The 18,604-nt window shown below is 41.2% G+C and overlaps 1 protein-coding gene across 1 annotated transcript in view; it reads left to right on the forward strand.

Moving 5' to 3' along the window:
* Window positions 1-18,604, forward strand: part of LOC117546982 (palladin-like) — a 37,272-nt gene that overhangs the window by 10,428 nt on the left and 8,240 nt on the right. Inside the window, 13 exon segments of the mRNA XM_034217434.1 lie at window positions 1,223-1,274; window positions 1,548-1,707; window positions 1,839-1,901; window positions 2,608-2,749; window positions 3,455-3,478; window positions 3,984-4,103; window positions 4,225-4,414; window positions 13,235-13,372; window positions 13,374-13,446; window positions 15,121-16,403; window positions 17,080-17,230; window positions 17,420-17,521; window positions 18,140-18,177. Coding sequence (XP_034073325.1) covers window positions 1,267-1,274; window positions 1,548-1,707; window positions 1,839-1,901; window positions 2,608-2,749; window positions 3,455-3,478; window positions 3,984-4,103; window positions 4,225-4,414; window positions 13,235-13,372; window positions 13,374-13,446; window positions 15,121-16,403; window positions 17,080-17,230; window positions 17,420-17,521; window positions 18,140-18,177 — 2,492 coding nt within the window. The 5' untranslated portion in view covers window positions 1,223-1,266.

An 18,604-nucleotide genomic window follows, 5' to 3' on the forward strand; every position in this document is an offset into this window, starting at 1 on the left:
CTGTGTCAATGGCTCCCATAAGGATTCCTAGGACAGTTTGAGGGTGTAAGCGACAGGTACCAGTGACAAAAGGTCGCAGTTTTACATCTGATTTTCATTTTGCACTGATTCAAAACTAGTTGGTTAGGTTGAGTTAAGAAAACAATGTGGTCAAGTTAAGGAAAAGATCACGGTTAGGCTTACCATAATTATGTTTTTTAAGATAACTGCAAATGTGAAGGAAATTAGGTATGTTAAATAACTTGAATTCGACACATATGTAAGTTATGCGTAAGTTGTGTATACGTCACGGAGGTTAGGTATTATACGTTTTGTGCGTAATGTATGGCATGTTCAGAACATTGCGTACACAGAAGACCTTAAACACTAAGAGAGCGGGTATTTTTTGTAGTCAAGAGTTAATGAGGTTTCTCTCAAGTTAAAACATCAGATATATAAAGAAAGATATGCATGCTTTTTTTCAGCATATGCATAAGCTGTATTGCTGCACCGCTATGAGGAAATGGTTGAACAAAGGTTTTGAATATAAGGCAGCTACTGTATGTCTTGATTCAGATTGAATGAGAAAGGAGACGGTTCTATTCTTTTTTTCTGGAACAAAAAGGTAATTTAGAACAAACACAGTGATTCATATCAGCCTTATTACTTAGCTGCTACAGAATAAACAACTGTAAAGCTGTAATTGTTCGTACTGTTAATTCACTGTTAACCATGAAGTCTACAATCACTCACCATATACAGTTTATTTCACACAGCACGTTAGTTGACATGTGCTTTTCTGTGATTCCTAGAGTTTTGCTTACTACGGATAACACGCAAAAAGAAAAGCCAGATCAGCATCTCATATCATCTCTAATTTAGCCTTCTTCTGTTTCTCAGTTCATGTATTTGGATCTTCTATTGTTCAGAGCAGCCAATCGGAAATGACCTACTCCAACCCGTTCTGGCAGGTTGAGTGAGTGTAAATCATTTTTTGGTTTGTTTGCTCAGCATTTGCTCGTTTCTCTCTTTTTTTGTTATAATTTAAAATCCTTTTGGGTTGCCGAACCGATTTGAAGCACAAATATAACTCTGTAACGTGTAGCCTGAACAATCCAATACAATCGTCCTATGAAGCAGGCAATTGTGAACGGCAGACTCATACACAGGTTTCTAATACACTGTGATACAATCTGGAATTAGATGGTAGGAGAGTCTAACATGTCTACTTGTGTCTTTGTAGAGACTAAAACACCATCTATCACTGCCTCCTGGAACGCCTGAAACATGGCTCAGTAAGTTACACACACACACACACACACACACACACACACACACACACACACACACACACACACACACACCACACACACACACACACACACACACACACACACACACACACACACACACACATACACATACACATACACACACACACACACACACACACACACACACACACACACACACACACACACACACACAAAACTCCCAAGTGAATGCACAGGAAAACCATAAAAATGTGATCATTGTGTAATCATTGATAATGTGTCCCATGACTTTAGCCTCCAGAGTGTGCAGAAGAAGACCAGCACCATGTCCCTGACCATCTCCTCTTCCTCCTCTTCCTCCGCCTCTCGGGAGCTCTCCTCCAGCTCCTCCTCCTCCGTGCTCGCTCAGAAACGCTCCGGCCTGGTGCAGCCGCTGCTTGTCAGCCCTCCAACCGTAAATCTCCTCATATTATGGACATGACAAAGTTTAGATTTAGCCTGTAGATGTGACAGTCACTGTACATAAGAGTGAATTATTATTAATAATAACATAATTCAATATATGTATCATTTTTGTATTCCCAGAGTCAGAGTCCCATCTTGAATCAACAGTACTCAGGGACCGGAGTGGCCCCTACTTTTGTTAAGGTAAGACACACATACGGTATCCTAATTATTTGTTGTCTCTTGTGTCTTTCTAGTCATTGTATGTGTCTTTGAAGTCTTTTTGTAATTGTTTCATGTTTCTTGGTAGTCATTTTGTGTGTCCTTGTAGTTGTTTGTTTTATTCAATTGTTTTGTTCTTTTGTAGTTGCGTTTTTTTTACCACCTATTGTAGTCACTCTTTCTCTATCCGTGATTACTTCCCAAATCATCAGCTAAGCGTACTTCAAGTATCGAAAGTAAAAGTACTTGTTATACCGAATGGATTTTTTCACAGTAATATATTATGTTGAGTTTTTTTGTATACATGTTTTTTAGTGATGTATGTTGTCACTGTGGATGAAATGTAGATGTTTGTATGTCTCTTTGTAGTTGTTTGTGTTTCTTTCTGTTCATTTGGTGTCTCTTTGTACCCGTTTTACATCACCTTTAAGTTGTTGTTTGTCTCTTTTTGTCTCTTTTTGTGTCCCTTTGTAGTCGTTTATGTGTATTTGTTTTTTGAGTCTCCTCCTGGTTGATCTATGTGTCTCTTTTAGGTGAAATGTTGTATGTTCATGCAATGGGTGGTCTGACACACTTGGTAAACTGTATGTCTTAAATAAAAGATTACTGATTTCATCTTCAAAGACCTTCTCTTATTGGTCTTCTTTCCATTTCTCCTCCTCTGCCTCCACCCCCCTTCACTCTGCAGGGCCTCCATGATGTGTCCACAGTGAACGGGCAGCTGGTGGTCCTGGAGTGCAGACTGAGGGGAACCCCCCCCCTGCAGGTCATGTGGTACAGAGAGGACGAGCAAGTACTGGACTCTGATGATTTCAGGATACTACGCAAGAGTGAGTGTGTGTTTGGCAGTGGGATGGAGTCTTATGACCTGGAGACACATTGGACTTTACACTTACCAAATCAAAACAATCAAGCAAAAAGATACACTTTTTGTTAAATGGATACATGAATATCCTATTAAAAACATGTAATATTGCTTTAATTTGGCCAGAAAGTTACAGATTCTTATCTTCACGGTCAACTTGTATATTTTGTACTTTTTTAGTTCTATTTTATTTTCTATTTATTTGTATACTGTTTATATTGTATAATTGTTTATATTACATTTAAACATATTATTATTATTATTATTATTGTTATTATTATTATACTACTCTTTTTAATTTCAAATGATGTGCAATACTTTGTTTTACATGCTACTGCTGCTGCAATGAAAACATTTCCCAATTTGGGATCAATAAAGTATATCTTATCTTATCTTATGGGGTAGTGGTGCACTTCCCCCTCTTGTGGCTCAAATAGTTATTACAACAACAATCACCTATCAAAAATATAATGGATAACAAGAGTTGTATTTTCTTACTCTCCTCTCAGGGCCTTTGTAATTGCTCAAGTCTGATTTCAGCGGAGTAGGTTTTGCATTCGAATGACTGGTACTGAGTCTGATTTGCAGAAGTGTCCTATTTCTCTTGAATGTAAATATGGTCTGAGCTGACTAAAAAACAATTGACTTTTCTTTCTCCTTGTTTTCCCAGAGGCCAGCTCTGCATCAGTGCCAGGTAAGTACAGAATATACAAAAAATACTTTTACAAAACATATATTATTTATTCTTACCTTGCTATAATTTCTTTCAACTAAAGTTGTTTTTGTAATACTTTCACCTTTCCGGTACCCCAATAATCTTTTGAATAACACCCCCTTGATGAAACCGGCTTATTTTGATGAAAGGCTTTAACTCTGTCCAGGAAACCAGGTCAAATACATTTAACATTTTGAGAAATGTGATATTATATTGTATTTTGTAATTTGCTTTTTTTTAATTATCGTTTTATTTCGTTTTTTTAACTTTTTTATAACATCATAAGGTTACAGAAGTGAGTGTCTTTTACAGGTTGACTGGGTGATTTACAGTGACAATAACAGCTACCCGAACAATGCTTAAAGGAATGAGATGTTATCTATATACAATGTTCATAAACAAAGTGCAGTTTTAATCCTGTCTGGAAACGAAAGTTAAAGACTTTATTGAATGAAAACATGTGTACTGTTGTTCCCCTCCACAGAGGAGCTGTGCACACTGGTGATCACAGAGGCCTTTCCAGAAGACTCGGGCATTTTCAAATGTGTCGTCATCAACCCCTTCGGCACGGTCTCCTGCTCTGCCATCTTAGAAGTTTACAATGGTTAGAAAGTCACTTCATATAGCACCATACATCTTCTATTACAGTTTCACCAGTTGATCTGTGTTAAACAAATACAAATGAATAGTCTTGCTTTTAAGGTCAGCCATCTCTTGCTTTGCAGACCTGGAGGAGCAGCTGGAGGTGGAGGCAGCCAGTCAGCAGGTAGCAGCTTCTCTCCGACAGGAGCAGGAAGCCATGTTCCATCAGGAGACTTTCAGCGACGACTTTCCATCAGAGCTGCCTGACTCCATGACCCTCCCCCCGCCTGAGTGGCCTGAGAGCCCGCTAGAAGATAACAGCCCAGTTGCAGAGTGAGTGGATGGTACACACACACACACACACACACACACACACACACACACACACACACACACACACACACACACACACACACACACACACACACACACACACACACACACACACACACACACACACACACACACACACACACACACACACACACTTACGTCAATATCAGTAAGTCAGCATTGGTAAACATTATATAACAATGACCTCAGTGTCATGCAAACATAATTTCTTTTTGTATGGCATTATGCTTCTTAGTGACCATGTTACTGGAGTGTATCAGGGTCGGACATCTGGGGGGGGGAATGTATTAATATATGTTTACATTAATGAACAAATGTAGTGCAGGGAATAGCAATCAAGCTTTCAGAATGAGAATGAGAATACATTCAAAATCGTATCTTGTTGAAATCTTAAGATTTTTTTTCAATAATTCAAATCACTAACAGTAAGTAAGTAAAGTCGAAAAGTCTTTTCGATTTCACAATTTACATTTTGAAAAAAAAATGTTTACCTTATGCCTTGCCCTAAAACTCCTCTGTCTATTATTGACATGCGTTACATTTAATTGAGTAGCAAAAGGTCTTAGCAAGTTGCTATTAATCAATAAATATTAAATAAAATAAAGGACACATTTTTGTGACTTTTAGTGACTTTTTGACATATAGTGGGTCATTCACTCATTTCAGTCTTTGTAAAGAGTTGTAGTTCCTACTTACATCCAGACGAGGCCGCTCTTGTATCAATACAAAATGTCACTAAGGTACCATGTTCAAGTTCAATTTCTTCTTTTCTTTTGTGTTTCTTTCTTTCTTTCTTTGTTCCTTTTTTTGTCTTTCTTTCCTTATTTAGACTTACTTAATAGTAGCATTCCAAGTGAGGATTAAACAAAAAACATATGAGTTACTTTTAACTGTGAACAAAAAATGCAGCTTTTGAGAAGGGCTTTTTAACACTAATTGAAGAACACAAATACATAATAATAATCAAAGAAAATAACATATATTTTAGAGAAAGGTGCCAGCCAGTCAGAGAGGGGTTCTGGGGTTAATTAAGTGCAGTTGTGATGACGTTGCTCTGCTTTTGGGAAATTGAGCCAATCAGCTGCACCCTCGCGGCCCCGTCGCGCACACCCCTGGTGAGCGCGCAGTGTCACTTGTTGGGTCCAGCCTCCTGCAGGACGGAGTTTGGGTTCCCCTCAGCAGGGAAAGTCCAATTCTTCTTAGCCAGTTATGAACTTTAAGGAAAGTGGTGCAGAAACCTTAAACTAGGTAAGAAAATATCCTCTTCGTCTTTGAACAGAGTGTTACCGGCTGCTTTTTAACCTGCCGTCCGGAAATGTTGCTATTTGTTGTGGCATTTGTAACCTCTGTAAAGTATGTCTACATTGACGCTAACTCTTTAAACATGCTCGTTTCCCCTACTTGTTTATATCATGGAAACGTAACGCTATGTCGTCCTGAAAAGGTCGCACTATGTTTAGAGAGCACTTGGAAAGAGGACTTTACTCTATTTTGGGGCTTTGTGTCATCTGGCTCGCTGCTCGTTCGCACATGCTTGGAGGAAAACCTGTCAGCAAGCAGATACCTAACCGAAGTTAAACGCCCAGTAAAAAGTATTTTAAAAATACATAATAATATATTTAAATATGTCGTAAAAATGCAGCTATGTGTGAAAGAACACTCGACGCCTGTTGTAACCATGATGCAGGTAAACTTAAGGAGATATCTTAAACATAAACACATCACTAAACCAGTGGAGAAAGAAGTATTCAGGTTTCAGACTTAAGACAACACAATTATTCAAATGGTATTACAAATAAAAGTCCTGCATTCAAAACCTTACCTACATTAGAGTACGTGCATCAAAGTATATTAAGGTACCAAAAGTACTAATTTAGCCTAATGGGCAATTTCAGAAAATCATATTTTAAATGACTGGATTATGCTGCATTAATGTGTCTATATCATTTTATTTTATTTTGCATAATGCTGCTGGATTTTTTTAACCTATAATGATATGTCAATGTTTATTCATTTGCATTTATTTGATTTATTTGTTGTACTACAGTAGCTAATATTCTGAATATCAAAATAAAAATAGTATAATTAACGTAGTGGAGAAAAAAGAATAATACTGACTTCCAAACTGCAGTTGCTTAGAAGAATAGAGTATCTTAAGTAAAATACTTGAGTAAATGCACTCTTATTACATTTTAAAGTGATATGATATCAATGCTCACTTTCCTGGGAGTCCTTCTGCTTTAGGGATACACTTAGGGAAGCACCAGACCTTCTTTATTGTGCTGGTGACATGCATACTTCAGCCAAGTGGTCCCTTACTTTGGGCCATGAGCTCATCTGTAAAGTGGCGATATGGGTTGTGTGTCCTTCAGACTCAACATTACATTACATTACATTGCATTTAGCTGACGCTTTTATCCAAAGCGACTTACAATAAGTGCGTTCGTCCAACAAAATACAACTTGAAGAAAACAGAATCATATAAGTACATCAGGTTTCATAGAGCAAAAACAACCCTTTACTACTAAGCTAACAAAAGAGCTCATATTGTACACAACCCACGTGGAGCCTTGTGTGGATGCCCACACAAGGCTCCTGGACCTGATGGCATCCCTGGCCGTGTTCTCAGGGTGTGTGCAGTTCAGCTGGCAGAGGTGTTCACAGACATCTTCAACATGTCCCTGCTGCAGTCTGTAGTCCCCACATGCTTCAAACACTCCACCATCGTTCCTGTCCCCAAAAAACAATAATCACCAGCCTCAATGACTACCGCCCAGTAGCACTCACCTCCATCATAGTGAAGTGCTTTGAGCGGTTAGTCAAAACCTTCATCACCTCCTCCCTCCCTGACTCTCTGGACCCCCTGCAGTTTGCCTACAGAGCAAACAGGTCCACAGACGACGCCATAGCCCTCACCATCCACACTGCCCTCTCACACCTGGACCAGAGGAACACATATGTGAGAATGCTGTTCATTGATTACAGTTCAGCCTTCAATACCATTGTGCCCTCCAAGCTGGTCATCAAGCTCAGAGACCTCGGGCTCAACAGCGCCCTCTGTGACTGGAACCTGAACTTCCTGACGGGCAGACCCCAGGCAGTGCGGGTGGGAAACATCACATCCTCCACCCTGATCCTCAACACCGGAGCCCCTCAAGGCTGCGTGCTCAGCCCTCTCCTCTACTCCCTGTTCACTCACGACTGCGTGGCCAGCTCCAACACCATCGTGAAGTTTGCTGACGACATGACCGTCATCAGCCAGATCACAGACGGCGTACAGAGAGGAGGTCGAAAACCTGACATCTTGGTGCCAGGATAACAACCTCCATCTCAACGTCAGCAAAACAAAGGAGCTGATTGTGGATTACAGGAAGCAGCAGAGAGAGGGACACGCCCCTATTGCCATTAATGGGACAATGGTGGAGAGACTCAGCAGCTTCAGGTTCCTCTGTGTCCACATCACTGAGGACCTGACATGGACTCTTCACACCACCACCATCACCATCACCAAGAAAGCTCGACAGCAGCTCTTCTTCCTCCGTAGGCTGAGGAGGTTCAACATGGACTCCAGGATACTCTGCAACTTCTACAGGTGCACCATAGAGAGTATCCTGACTGGCTGCATCACGGCCTGGTACGGCAGCTGCACCGCCCTTAATCGTAAGGCTTTACAGAGGGTGGGGAAAACTGCACAGAACATCACCAGGACGGAGCTGCCATCCATGGAGGACCTTTACTCCCAGCGGCTCAGGAAGAAAGCCCTCAGGATTATAAAAGACCCCCATCACCCCCTGCCACAAACTGTTCTGTCTGCTGCCGTCTGGCAGGCGCTACCGCAGCATCCGGACTAAGACCACCAGATTCAGAGACAGTTTCATCCCGCAGGCAATAAGACTGCTAAACAACTGAACTGCTGAAACAACATCTGTTAAACACCTGAACTGTTGAAACAACATCCATAACATTCATCTGCTACTTAGTAATTATTTATCTATTTCTCTAATATATCATTCCAATAACTTGCATTATCGACTCTTATTGCACTTTTTCACTTTTTTAAAACTATTTTTCTTTTTGTATTTACTTTTTAATATTTACTTGCACTATATTTGACTGTTTTTCTGTGTTATTGTGTTGCACTGTTGGAGAAGCCTGTGACCTAAGATTTTCATCGACATAACTACCCTGTAGCTATGTTCGTATGACAAATAAAGAACCTTGAACCTTGAACCCAAATGAATATTTTTAAATAGTTCTTTATGTGTGAGGGAAAAAATACAAAGTATAGAGTGTTGCTAAATTTGACCTAAACACAAAATGAATTATCAGTTTTGCAGTTTTGTCCCTCGTCTCAAGGTCAAACGGTTTCTTGAATTCGTTTTTGGGTAGATGACTGAAATAAGTTCTGTGGCTAAGACAAGCTTAAGATATTTTCATGTTTTGTTCTATAAATTAAAATACATCGGTAAGTATCCCACTGGTGAATGTACACAGCTTTTACACATCTTAAAAACAGCGTTTGCTAACAAGTGACTAAATTAGACTACTAAACATCATCAAGCTGATCATTTGTTGCCTTTAGCTTAGCGGTGTTGACGTGAAGTCATGTGACCGTGATGTAGTTTGTTTATAACTTGACGCTAGCTTTTTACTTCTGGCAATTGCATTTATGCTTAAACATAAAACGGGTATTTCTGTGGGAAGATTATCCTGCTGAACAAAACATGTAAGTATCATAAACGTCATTTTGCCACAGAGCTTATTTCTGCAACATTTTAGACTCCAAGGGAGAATCCCATTGGCTGGTTGTCGAGGGAGCCCTTGCTAACTTCCAGGTTGGCCTACAGAAATGCATCATTAATGCACCACTCTACAATGCATTCAAGTTCAGTCATATCATTAGATACTTGTGAATAAAATGCTGTTTTGGAATTTTTGATATTGCACCACAAATATCAACCTGTGTGAAATAATTCAAAAGTATGAAATAGGGTGTTTGATTGCACTCAGTAAGTGCGTCTTTAATGTTGACTTGATGCGTCAGTTCATATTTGAAACCAGCGAGTGTTCATAGTGTGTGAAGTATGTTTGGCTTAGTGTAATGTGTCCTCTCTGTATTAGTGTTTAGGGCTATGATCTCATCTGTAATGTGAGGTGCAGCCAATGGCGCCTTGTGTCCTTCAGAACCCCCCTTCCCCTCAGTGGTGCTGCACAACAACAGTTGTTCATTGGCAGGATTCTGGCCTTTAAGGTCACGTTGAGGTTATCCAACTTGAAGTGTATGTCATTGTTTAGTTGACTTGATTACTCGGTGAGGACAATGAATTGGATTGCCTGTTGGTTTGGCCTTTTAAACTATAGAAACAATAAGGAATCTCAGATCAATGATAAAAAGACGTAGTAGTTATGGTAAGGTAAATATTTATTTTAACGTTAATAAAAAGGTTTTTTGTACGGTTTGTTTTATCCCTCATCACCAAATTGAAATAATGTATTTCAGTACAGTGTTGAAGTGTTTTCAGAATCCAGCAGATTTCATTTTCGAAAGTTTATTAGATTATGTCTAGCATTCATATTGTCTTCCCTGTTGTTGCTGGTCAAACAGAGGATTTAGGACAGCTTAGCATTCTCCTACCCACAATGCCATGCTGATCTTTAGTGTGTGTGTGTGTGTGTGTGTGTGTGTGTGTGTGTGTGTGTGTGTGTGTGTGTGTGTGTGTGTGTGTGTGTGTGTGTGTGTGTGTGTGTGTGTGTGTGTCTGTGTGTGTGTGTGTGTGTGTGTGTGTGTGTGTGTGTGTGTGTTTTTATAAAAGGGTTGACTCCCCAGTAGTGTCTGCACCTGCCAGCTGATGTCTGAATTCCAAGACCGATATAGAGTTCCCCAGTTAATCACACAAATATGCATACTGTATACCAACACAGTATTACATCTGTCTCTCTCTCTCACACACACACACACACACACACACACACACACACACACACACACACACACACACACACACACAAATGACTTTCACGTAGTAGCATTTAAGTCATAGAAAGTGCAACCCATAATAAGTTACACACAATGACTAACACTTTAGTTTTTTTAGCCTGGACTCCAGATTAGATAGAAGGATTTTTGTAACAGTTTGTTAGGGATGAGAAGGTCATGAAGAGTCTTCAAAGCAATGACTGGTGTATGTAATAACATCAATCATTGCTGGATTACATCCAGGTGGCACTTCAAGGCACCTGAGTCACCTTAAATGCAACAGAGCCATCGTTAATGTCATGAGCAACAGCTGTGCTCTTTCTGCAGTGCCGTAAAAAAAGATCTGATTCAGAGTGCTAACAATACATCCATATGGGCATAGATGACTGCCGATCAGTACAACTCATTCAGTATAGAAATAGCAAAAATATGTTTCACATAATGTAGAGCAGTTGCTATTTCCTAAGGGCTCAGGCAGATCTCATATTTGTAGCATTTTTAATAACAACATTTAAAATGTTCTTATTATGTTTTATGTTAAATAAAAATGCAATATCGGTTAAAATAAAGTCTCCATATAGATTGCATCCTCTGAGGATAATGGTACACACAACAAAATATATAGGTGTTATGTTTATATGGTGTAGCAGCAGAATGGTTGAAATGGTTCTTTACACTTATAATAAAAATAGTATACAGTATATAGTGTATATATATATATATATATATATATATATATATATTGTTGCCAGAGGACCAAACGCTGCCTTAGTCTCAACACTTACGCTAATGTCTTTTCAAAATAAATGAAAAGAAAACATTTTCAAAACGTAAATGAAGCTATAAATCTGAAAGTAAATTCTCATGCCTTTTTAAATAAAGGTTTAGCTTAACGGGAACCTACTTGCGAGTCTTCCTCCTCCTTCATTTCACTTGCCCTCGCCATGGTCTGACTGACTGGGATCTCAGAATGAGTTTGTTGTTCAAGGAATCGGAATCTTATCATAATCAATATATTGACAAGTGCAATATTCAAATTGCAGAAAACCTAACATTTGTTAAATGCTCACAAGGCCTACAAATCGTATTCTACACACTCAACCAAACGTTTTGGCACAGATTCATTATAAAATCACACCATAAACATGATACATGTTTCAATGATAACGACATTACTGATGCAAACATCATCAACATTGTCACATTTTCATTCCAAATCGTGCATCCCTAGTACTAACTTCAATACATGTTGCTGAGAGGTGCATCTTAACGTTTTCAAGTTTGTGATCTTTCAACATTACATGAATCAATGTACTTATCGTGTTTGGACAAAATGCTAGTCTCACTGGAGTAATGGTTCTGTTAGCCCTATCAAAGGAGCTTTTAGATTACCATTAGGCTCTTTGTAAGTGAGATATGTCAACAGTTGGCCACTTAAACACTCAACATTATGCTCATCACTTGCTTATTGAAGCTAAATGATTGCTGCTTGTAGTCCAACACGTTTTAATGACTTCCATCTACACACATGTTCTGTCATTGAGAAACCTCCCACTCCCAGGATGTCCATCAGTGTGTATTTAGACTGTGGGTCAGCTGATCCGGCTAGCCTAAACTAGTTAGTGCCAGAAAAACACTGAGCAAGTGTGTGTGAATGGATGAGTGTGTGAGAGGCAGCGATGAGAGAGACTGCTATTGTCATTATGCTCCTGCGTAGCCAGGACGACGTGGTAGTCATGGGAACAGCATTCTTTCCTGGAAGAAAAGTGGAGAAGCAGGCAGGCTCGCTATAACAGGAAGAAAAGTCCTGTGTGTGCTGAAATGAGAGCAGACACATGATATCTGTTTCTCTCATTACACCGTCCCAGTAGTACCATGGCAGCCGTACTGTAAATACAGGAGAGACTTTTTGTCCTGTTAGCTTCAGCAGCCTCCGTCAACTTTCTATAAAACAAGTGAACAGGAACTACTGTTTAGTTCATACTGAAACCATGTAGCTTGGATCTATTTATCAGAAGACCAAGGCAACTTATCATCTAGTTGTCCTCCATGCAATTGGATTGTTACTCTTTATTTAAGGAACGACTGCTGTTTGACTTTCACATTTGGTCTCGGTTTATTTGTTATGGATCAAATCCCCTTGAGATTTAGGAACACTGTTGCAAAATGAGTGATGGCCCGGAATATATACATTTTAAGACCCTTACATCTTAAAGAATAGTTATTCTCCATGCGTTTGGAATTGTGCTCCTCATATGGAACTGCTGCTGTTTTATTTCATATTTTTGGTCTCAGTTTGGTGTTTTTAGAAGTGCCTAAATAGAGTCAAACTTCCAAAGATGGCTTAAATAACGCATTTATGGAAGTGTCTTTTAATAATAATAAAATGTCATAACATATTGTTCATGTGCATCTCAGGGTCGACTCTTGGTTGATCTGACACTAAGTTTCAACATGAATGTGGTACAAATAAAATCTTTTTGATCTTTTATGAACTCTGTCGGGACATTATTTCTGTATTTCTTCTAGGGTTGCAACTATGCTTTGTGGATTTTTTTCATGACAATAAACATATATATATCTATTGGAAATAATAGGAATAAGATCAATTTAATTGAGTTGAGCTTTACTCAACAACACTGACGTATTTAAAGTGTATTGAATATCATTTCACAACACCAACAATCCATATAAAGACTTTTCTTTACAAATTGGATATAACATTTAATTGACAAACATTATCCTTTCCATCCTAATGTACCTTCAGGTGTTATTATGAATATAATCACATCTTCACCTACATGTCTTTTTCTGTCTGTCAGTTTTCCAGAGCCTCAGCCGGCGTACTACTGCTCTGAGGAACCGTTTGGTCGCAGTGAGGAGGAGAGAGCCCTGAGCTCAGAGGGCCAAAGGTCACCAGGGGTCACCGTCCGCACCTGTACGCCCAGCCCTCCCCCCCCCACCCTCACCACCAGCCCACGTCAACGAGAAAGCTACACCAAAGCTGTTCAGCCCGAGCAGGCTCACTTTTACTGTAAGGGCATTTCTTACACTCATGTTCTGATCTCTCTGTTGGGTGGTGCAGTGATGACGCCATTTTGTAGGTCAACCCAGAGAATATCATAGCAAGAAGTCCCTCAACAAAAATCTGTTTTTTCTTTGGATTTTGGAAGATTGCAATCTCTGTGGCAAACACATGTTTATGATACTTACCTGTATTGTTCAGCAGGATAATCTCCACATATCAACATGTCTTTTATGATATTTGAAGCGTAAGTAAAAATGACTCCACACCAACAATGTGAAGCTAAGTCACCTAATGTTTGCCGTGATGACGTTAAGTATTAAGATTAGGGCCGGGACTCGATTAAAAAAATTAATCTAATTAATTAGAGGCTTTGTAATTAATTAATCGAAATTAATCACATTTTTAATCGCATATACATATTTGACCTAAGAACAGTGAGAAGCAATTTTTTTTCACATGGATTTTAGTATACCATTAGGCGCATTCACACCGCAGTACTTTTCCCACAAAGGTTCATGAGAATTTAGTTCATGAGAACTCTTTGAACCTGGGGGAGGATTAGGCAAATGAAGCCGCTGACGTCACTTCTTCTTCTTCTGCTTTGGGTTTACTGGCAGGCCGCAAACCACTTCACGGCGTATACTGCCGCCCAAAGTCCCCGGCCGGAAGTCCCCGGAGTTGGGGACCGGCTTCAGTAGAAGCTGCTGGGAGTCCCAGCAGCCTTCCGAGTAAATCGCCAGAACCCCGACACCTCCTCATCTCCACCGCTCCCATGTTTTATTTTGTTTTGCCATAAGTTAGTCTCTCTGCGTTTCTGCGCTGGGCTAATGCTAATAATGCTAATGCGAGGATAATAAAATGGCGGCTTCACAAAACTTTTTGGGAGTTTTACGGGGCGTGGTTTGCAATCCGCCCAGCCAATCAGAAATATAGCTATTTTCTCACAAGAGAGCCGTACGAAAGTCCCTGCTCTCTAGCAGCTCTCTGCTCTCTAGCAGGGACTTTCGTGGGGGTAAAAAGGTTCTCATTAACTAATTTTAGTACCAGCTCTTTTTGGTGTGAACGCGATAAAAGAGGCTAACGTCCACGCTAGCTTCCACGCTTGCGAATTCCTTTTTGCATAATTTGCACACAACCGTGCTCTTATCAACGCTTCCATCCGTCCGTTTTTTAAAACAACATTTCCCACTGTTGTTCACTGTGGTTTGTTGTCTGAAGTCATGAACGTTAGTTGGTGCTCCAGTATAATCGGTACGCCTGAAACTCATCCAGTGAGAAACGTTCCACGGTGCAAAAATAAGTGCGATTAAAATGCGTTAATTTTTTTAACGCGTTAATTTTTGTGTAATTAATTAATCTTAATTAACGCGTTAAAGTCCCGGCCCTAATTAAGATGTTCACCATTTGCGTATCTACTGACGTATTTTATGTGGTAAACTAAACGTAAAACCAAATTTAAACAAAAAAACGTAAAATAATCCATTGACTTTCAGAAGAGGCAACTGGAAGGTGTAAAATGCAAACTCATGTCCGGGTTTTAAGACTCATTCCTGCACCACTTTATAGCTCTCTGTTAATGCTTTACTACTCTCTTGTGTTACTTAAAACTTCATGTTTAAACGTGAATCGCAAAGGAAAATGTATTCAGGTTTTGAAACGTGTGTATCTTCTCCCTCCCAGTCTTCCCAGCCTGGAGGAAACAGCACGAACATGTCAGACCTGCCGTCCTTCACTCCCAGCGTCTTCCCTCCCAGCGCCTTCAACTACGAGCGGCCGAGGCATTTCATCCAATCACAGGCGGCCTTTCAAGCCCCCAGCTACGAGAGCGTTCTGAAAGAGGCCCATGAGAACCAAAACAACTCTCAACAGAACCTCATCAGCTCCCAACATGTTACAGAGACACAGAGCCAAGCCAAAGTGATGTCTGCCCAAAGTCAGTCTTTCTCTCAAACTCAGTCGGTGTCCAAGTCCATGTCGCAGACGCAGGCACAGTTTCAGTCACTGAGCCTCAGTCAGAACCAAGCCCAGTCTGTGGCGCAGACCCAGGCCCAAACCCAGGTTCATACCCATGCCCAGGCTCAGTTACAATCCAAAACCGAGGCCCATACCCAGGCTGTGATGCAAACCCACACCCAGGCCCAGGCCCAGGTTCATACCCAGGCCCAGGTTCATAGCCATGCCCAGGCTCAGTTACAAACCCAAACCGAGGCCCATTCCCATTCCCAGGCCCTGATGCAAACACAAACCCACACCCAGGCCCAGGCCCAGGTTCACACTCAGGTTCATTCTCAGTCCCAGGCTCAGGCCCAGGTCCAGATCCAGTCCCAGGCCAATGGCACCAGCAAGTCCTCTCCATCCTCTTCAAGTCTCAGCTCTCCTATCTCCACCCCCACCTCCTCTGCTGCTCCTCCTCATTCCTTCACAGCCCCCATGCTCAGTCCGTCTGCTGCCCCCGCCTCCTCCTCTGCTCCTTTCCCACCCCCGCCATCCTCCCCTTTCCCCGCCTCCTCCGCCCCTTTCCCCCCCCCACCATCCTCCCCTTTCCCTCCCTCTCTCCCCCGCACCACCATGCGTTCCACCATCACGCTCACCCCCAGCATCCCCAGTGCCACGGGCCTGGGCAGCGCCACCCTGCCCGCCAACCAGGACTCCATGTCAGCCCCGGCGGCGTTCCTCTGCTCCGTGCTGCCCTCCCCCTCTGCCTTCTCCCCTTTCTCCTCCTCCAAGCTGTCCCCCAACTCCAGCCTCTCCCACCCCTCCATCTCCCCCTCCCGCTCGCCACTCTCTCCCTTTCCATCTCCCCTCCCTCACCAGCATCTCCCAGTGTCACCTTCCGTCCCTCGCTCCCCTCTCTCTCCCTCCTCCCCCTCATCTTTCCCACAACCCAACACTCCCAACGGTCAGAGCAGAGTCCCCCCTGCTGTGGTCTCCCTGCCCGCCAGCTACAAGGCAGCACCAAGCATGTGAGTCCAAAGATAAAGTACATCATATATTTGACATGCAAATGTTAATAGACGATTGAAACGTTCCGACGCTTAAAATACATTGCTAGGAGGATAGAGCTGCACATTTCATCAAAATGCAGGCACAATGTTTGTCACAGGGGAACTATGTTTCAATCCAAATTCTTAAGGATTGTGGTGCAGCAGAGATGTCCCGGCTTACTAAACGTATTGGACAGACATAATAAAATGAATATTAACATAGAATATTTGATATACATAATTAGTTATATACGTTGATTTCTAATTGAAATACTACAAGGTTGAGAGTGAATTTTAATATGTGCAATTGTACAGGGTTATAGAGAGAACTCTGAAGCTGTGAGTTCTCTGCAGGCCAGTGCTGACGTGGTATTGCTGTTCAAAGGGAATCATTTGCTGTATCCATCCTTTTTTATTCCTTATCAAAACTAATATATGTAGCTATATTTAAAAGCATGGAGCAATCATTGCTATCTATATTTACTGCCTGCATGAAATAGCATCTTTTAGTAAAAACTGTCCAACCGAATGTTTGAGCATTCTTTCATAAGTGATGCACAGCAACAGGAGATATTCTGTCGTAGCTTGTCTTCTCTTCTTCATCACTGCTTAAATGTTGTTCCTCCCTCTTTTTGTCCCTATTGCTATCCCCCAGCCTTCCAAAGCCCATCCTGAAGAAGGCTGTGGCTCCGCGGCCCTCTTCCTCTCGCTCCACTGATGATGACATCCAGGGCTCCAAAGACGCCCTCATCCAGGATCTGGAGAAGAAGCTACGCTCCAAGGAGGCCAGGAGGAGAGGCAGCCAGGTGTGTGTGTGTTTCCTGCAAACTGAGTTAGAAGTGCAAGTTTTAAATAAACATTCCCCCCTCGACACAGACCACCCCAGCCCTTCACGCTTACACAGTGTGTGTGTGCTTGAAACATAAAATAACGTATACTTTCAATAGTTTACCAATAATACAAATGTAACAGAATAAAGCTTTATTTTCGAACAGAAACTGTCCTATGAGGAGCGTATGGCTCGGAGGCTGCTGGGTCCAGACAACGCCAACTACATGTTTGACCAAGACGGTCTCTCAGACTCACAACTCGACCAGGTACGACCACAAACTGTCAAGTAGTTAGTGAACACACCATGATATAACAGAATGATGTGTGTTGCACTGCTGCACACACATTCATGCTGGCTCTGGTCCAAAACCCATTAGTGTTCTCTTTGCTATTAAATAAAGAACACACATCATTACCGGCATTGTGGTTTCAATGGCTGCACAGTTCCCCTCTCAGGGCCTCCCGATGTATAAAAAGCCTGGCAGCATTATCTCTCTGTGTGTATGTGTGTGTGTGTGTGTTTGCGTGTGTGATTGTTCTGTCAAAAAGCTCTGTCGCTCACAGGGCTTTGCACCATCTATTCTCTCCCTTTGCACACAACACACTGCACATACACACATTTGTCAGCGGCTATTTCTTGCCTACTTTCTCCGAACGAGCCCATTTCACTGGTGACAACAGGGCTATTGTGTCAGAATACACACACACACACACACACACACACACACACACACACACACACACACACACACACACACACACACACACACACACACACACACACAGTTACCCTCCTGGCGTTTTGTCATACTAAAACACTTCTTTTTGTAAGTTACGAGCTGTGAATATTACCTTTGCTTGTATTGGTTTGTTTTATTTTACAGCCAGAAGCACCAGAAGGAAGACACACAGGAGGATTATGGTAAACAACATACATTTATGTATCAATGTTGAACCTGATGATTAACTCAGGAATCACCTGTGTTTTTCACCTTGAAAAGTGATTTCAATTCAACTTTGAAAGCTCTTGTATGTTATCATGTGAAATAAATCTTCTATTGGGCTGAGATAGGTACATTTTTTTTTTTTTTTAATTGAGCTTTTAAATTACTATCTTACTTCCCCAATATGTGTGACGAGCAATTGTTGCCCCAAGTTGCAACCAAAGCACTTTGTGTTGTGCCATAAATACTCTTAGTGTGCTATAACTCCACTGTCTTTCAGGAGAGAATGAACTCAACCTGTAGTCGTGATATAAAAGGACAGCAACATATATAGTGTTAATATGGTTTATTTGTAGAATGTTTTTATTGACGGACAGATACAATCATATAGTTTTACACTACGGT

Source organism: Gymnodraco acuticeps, unplaced genomic scaffold (assembly GCF_902827175.1).
Source record: "Gymnodraco acuticeps unplaced genomic scaffold, fGymAcu1.1, whole genome shotgun sequence".
In the NCBI taxonomy this organism is placed as follows: Eukaryota; Metazoa; Chordata; class Actinopteri; order Perciformes; family Bathydraconidae; genus Gymnodraco; species Gymnodraco acuticeps.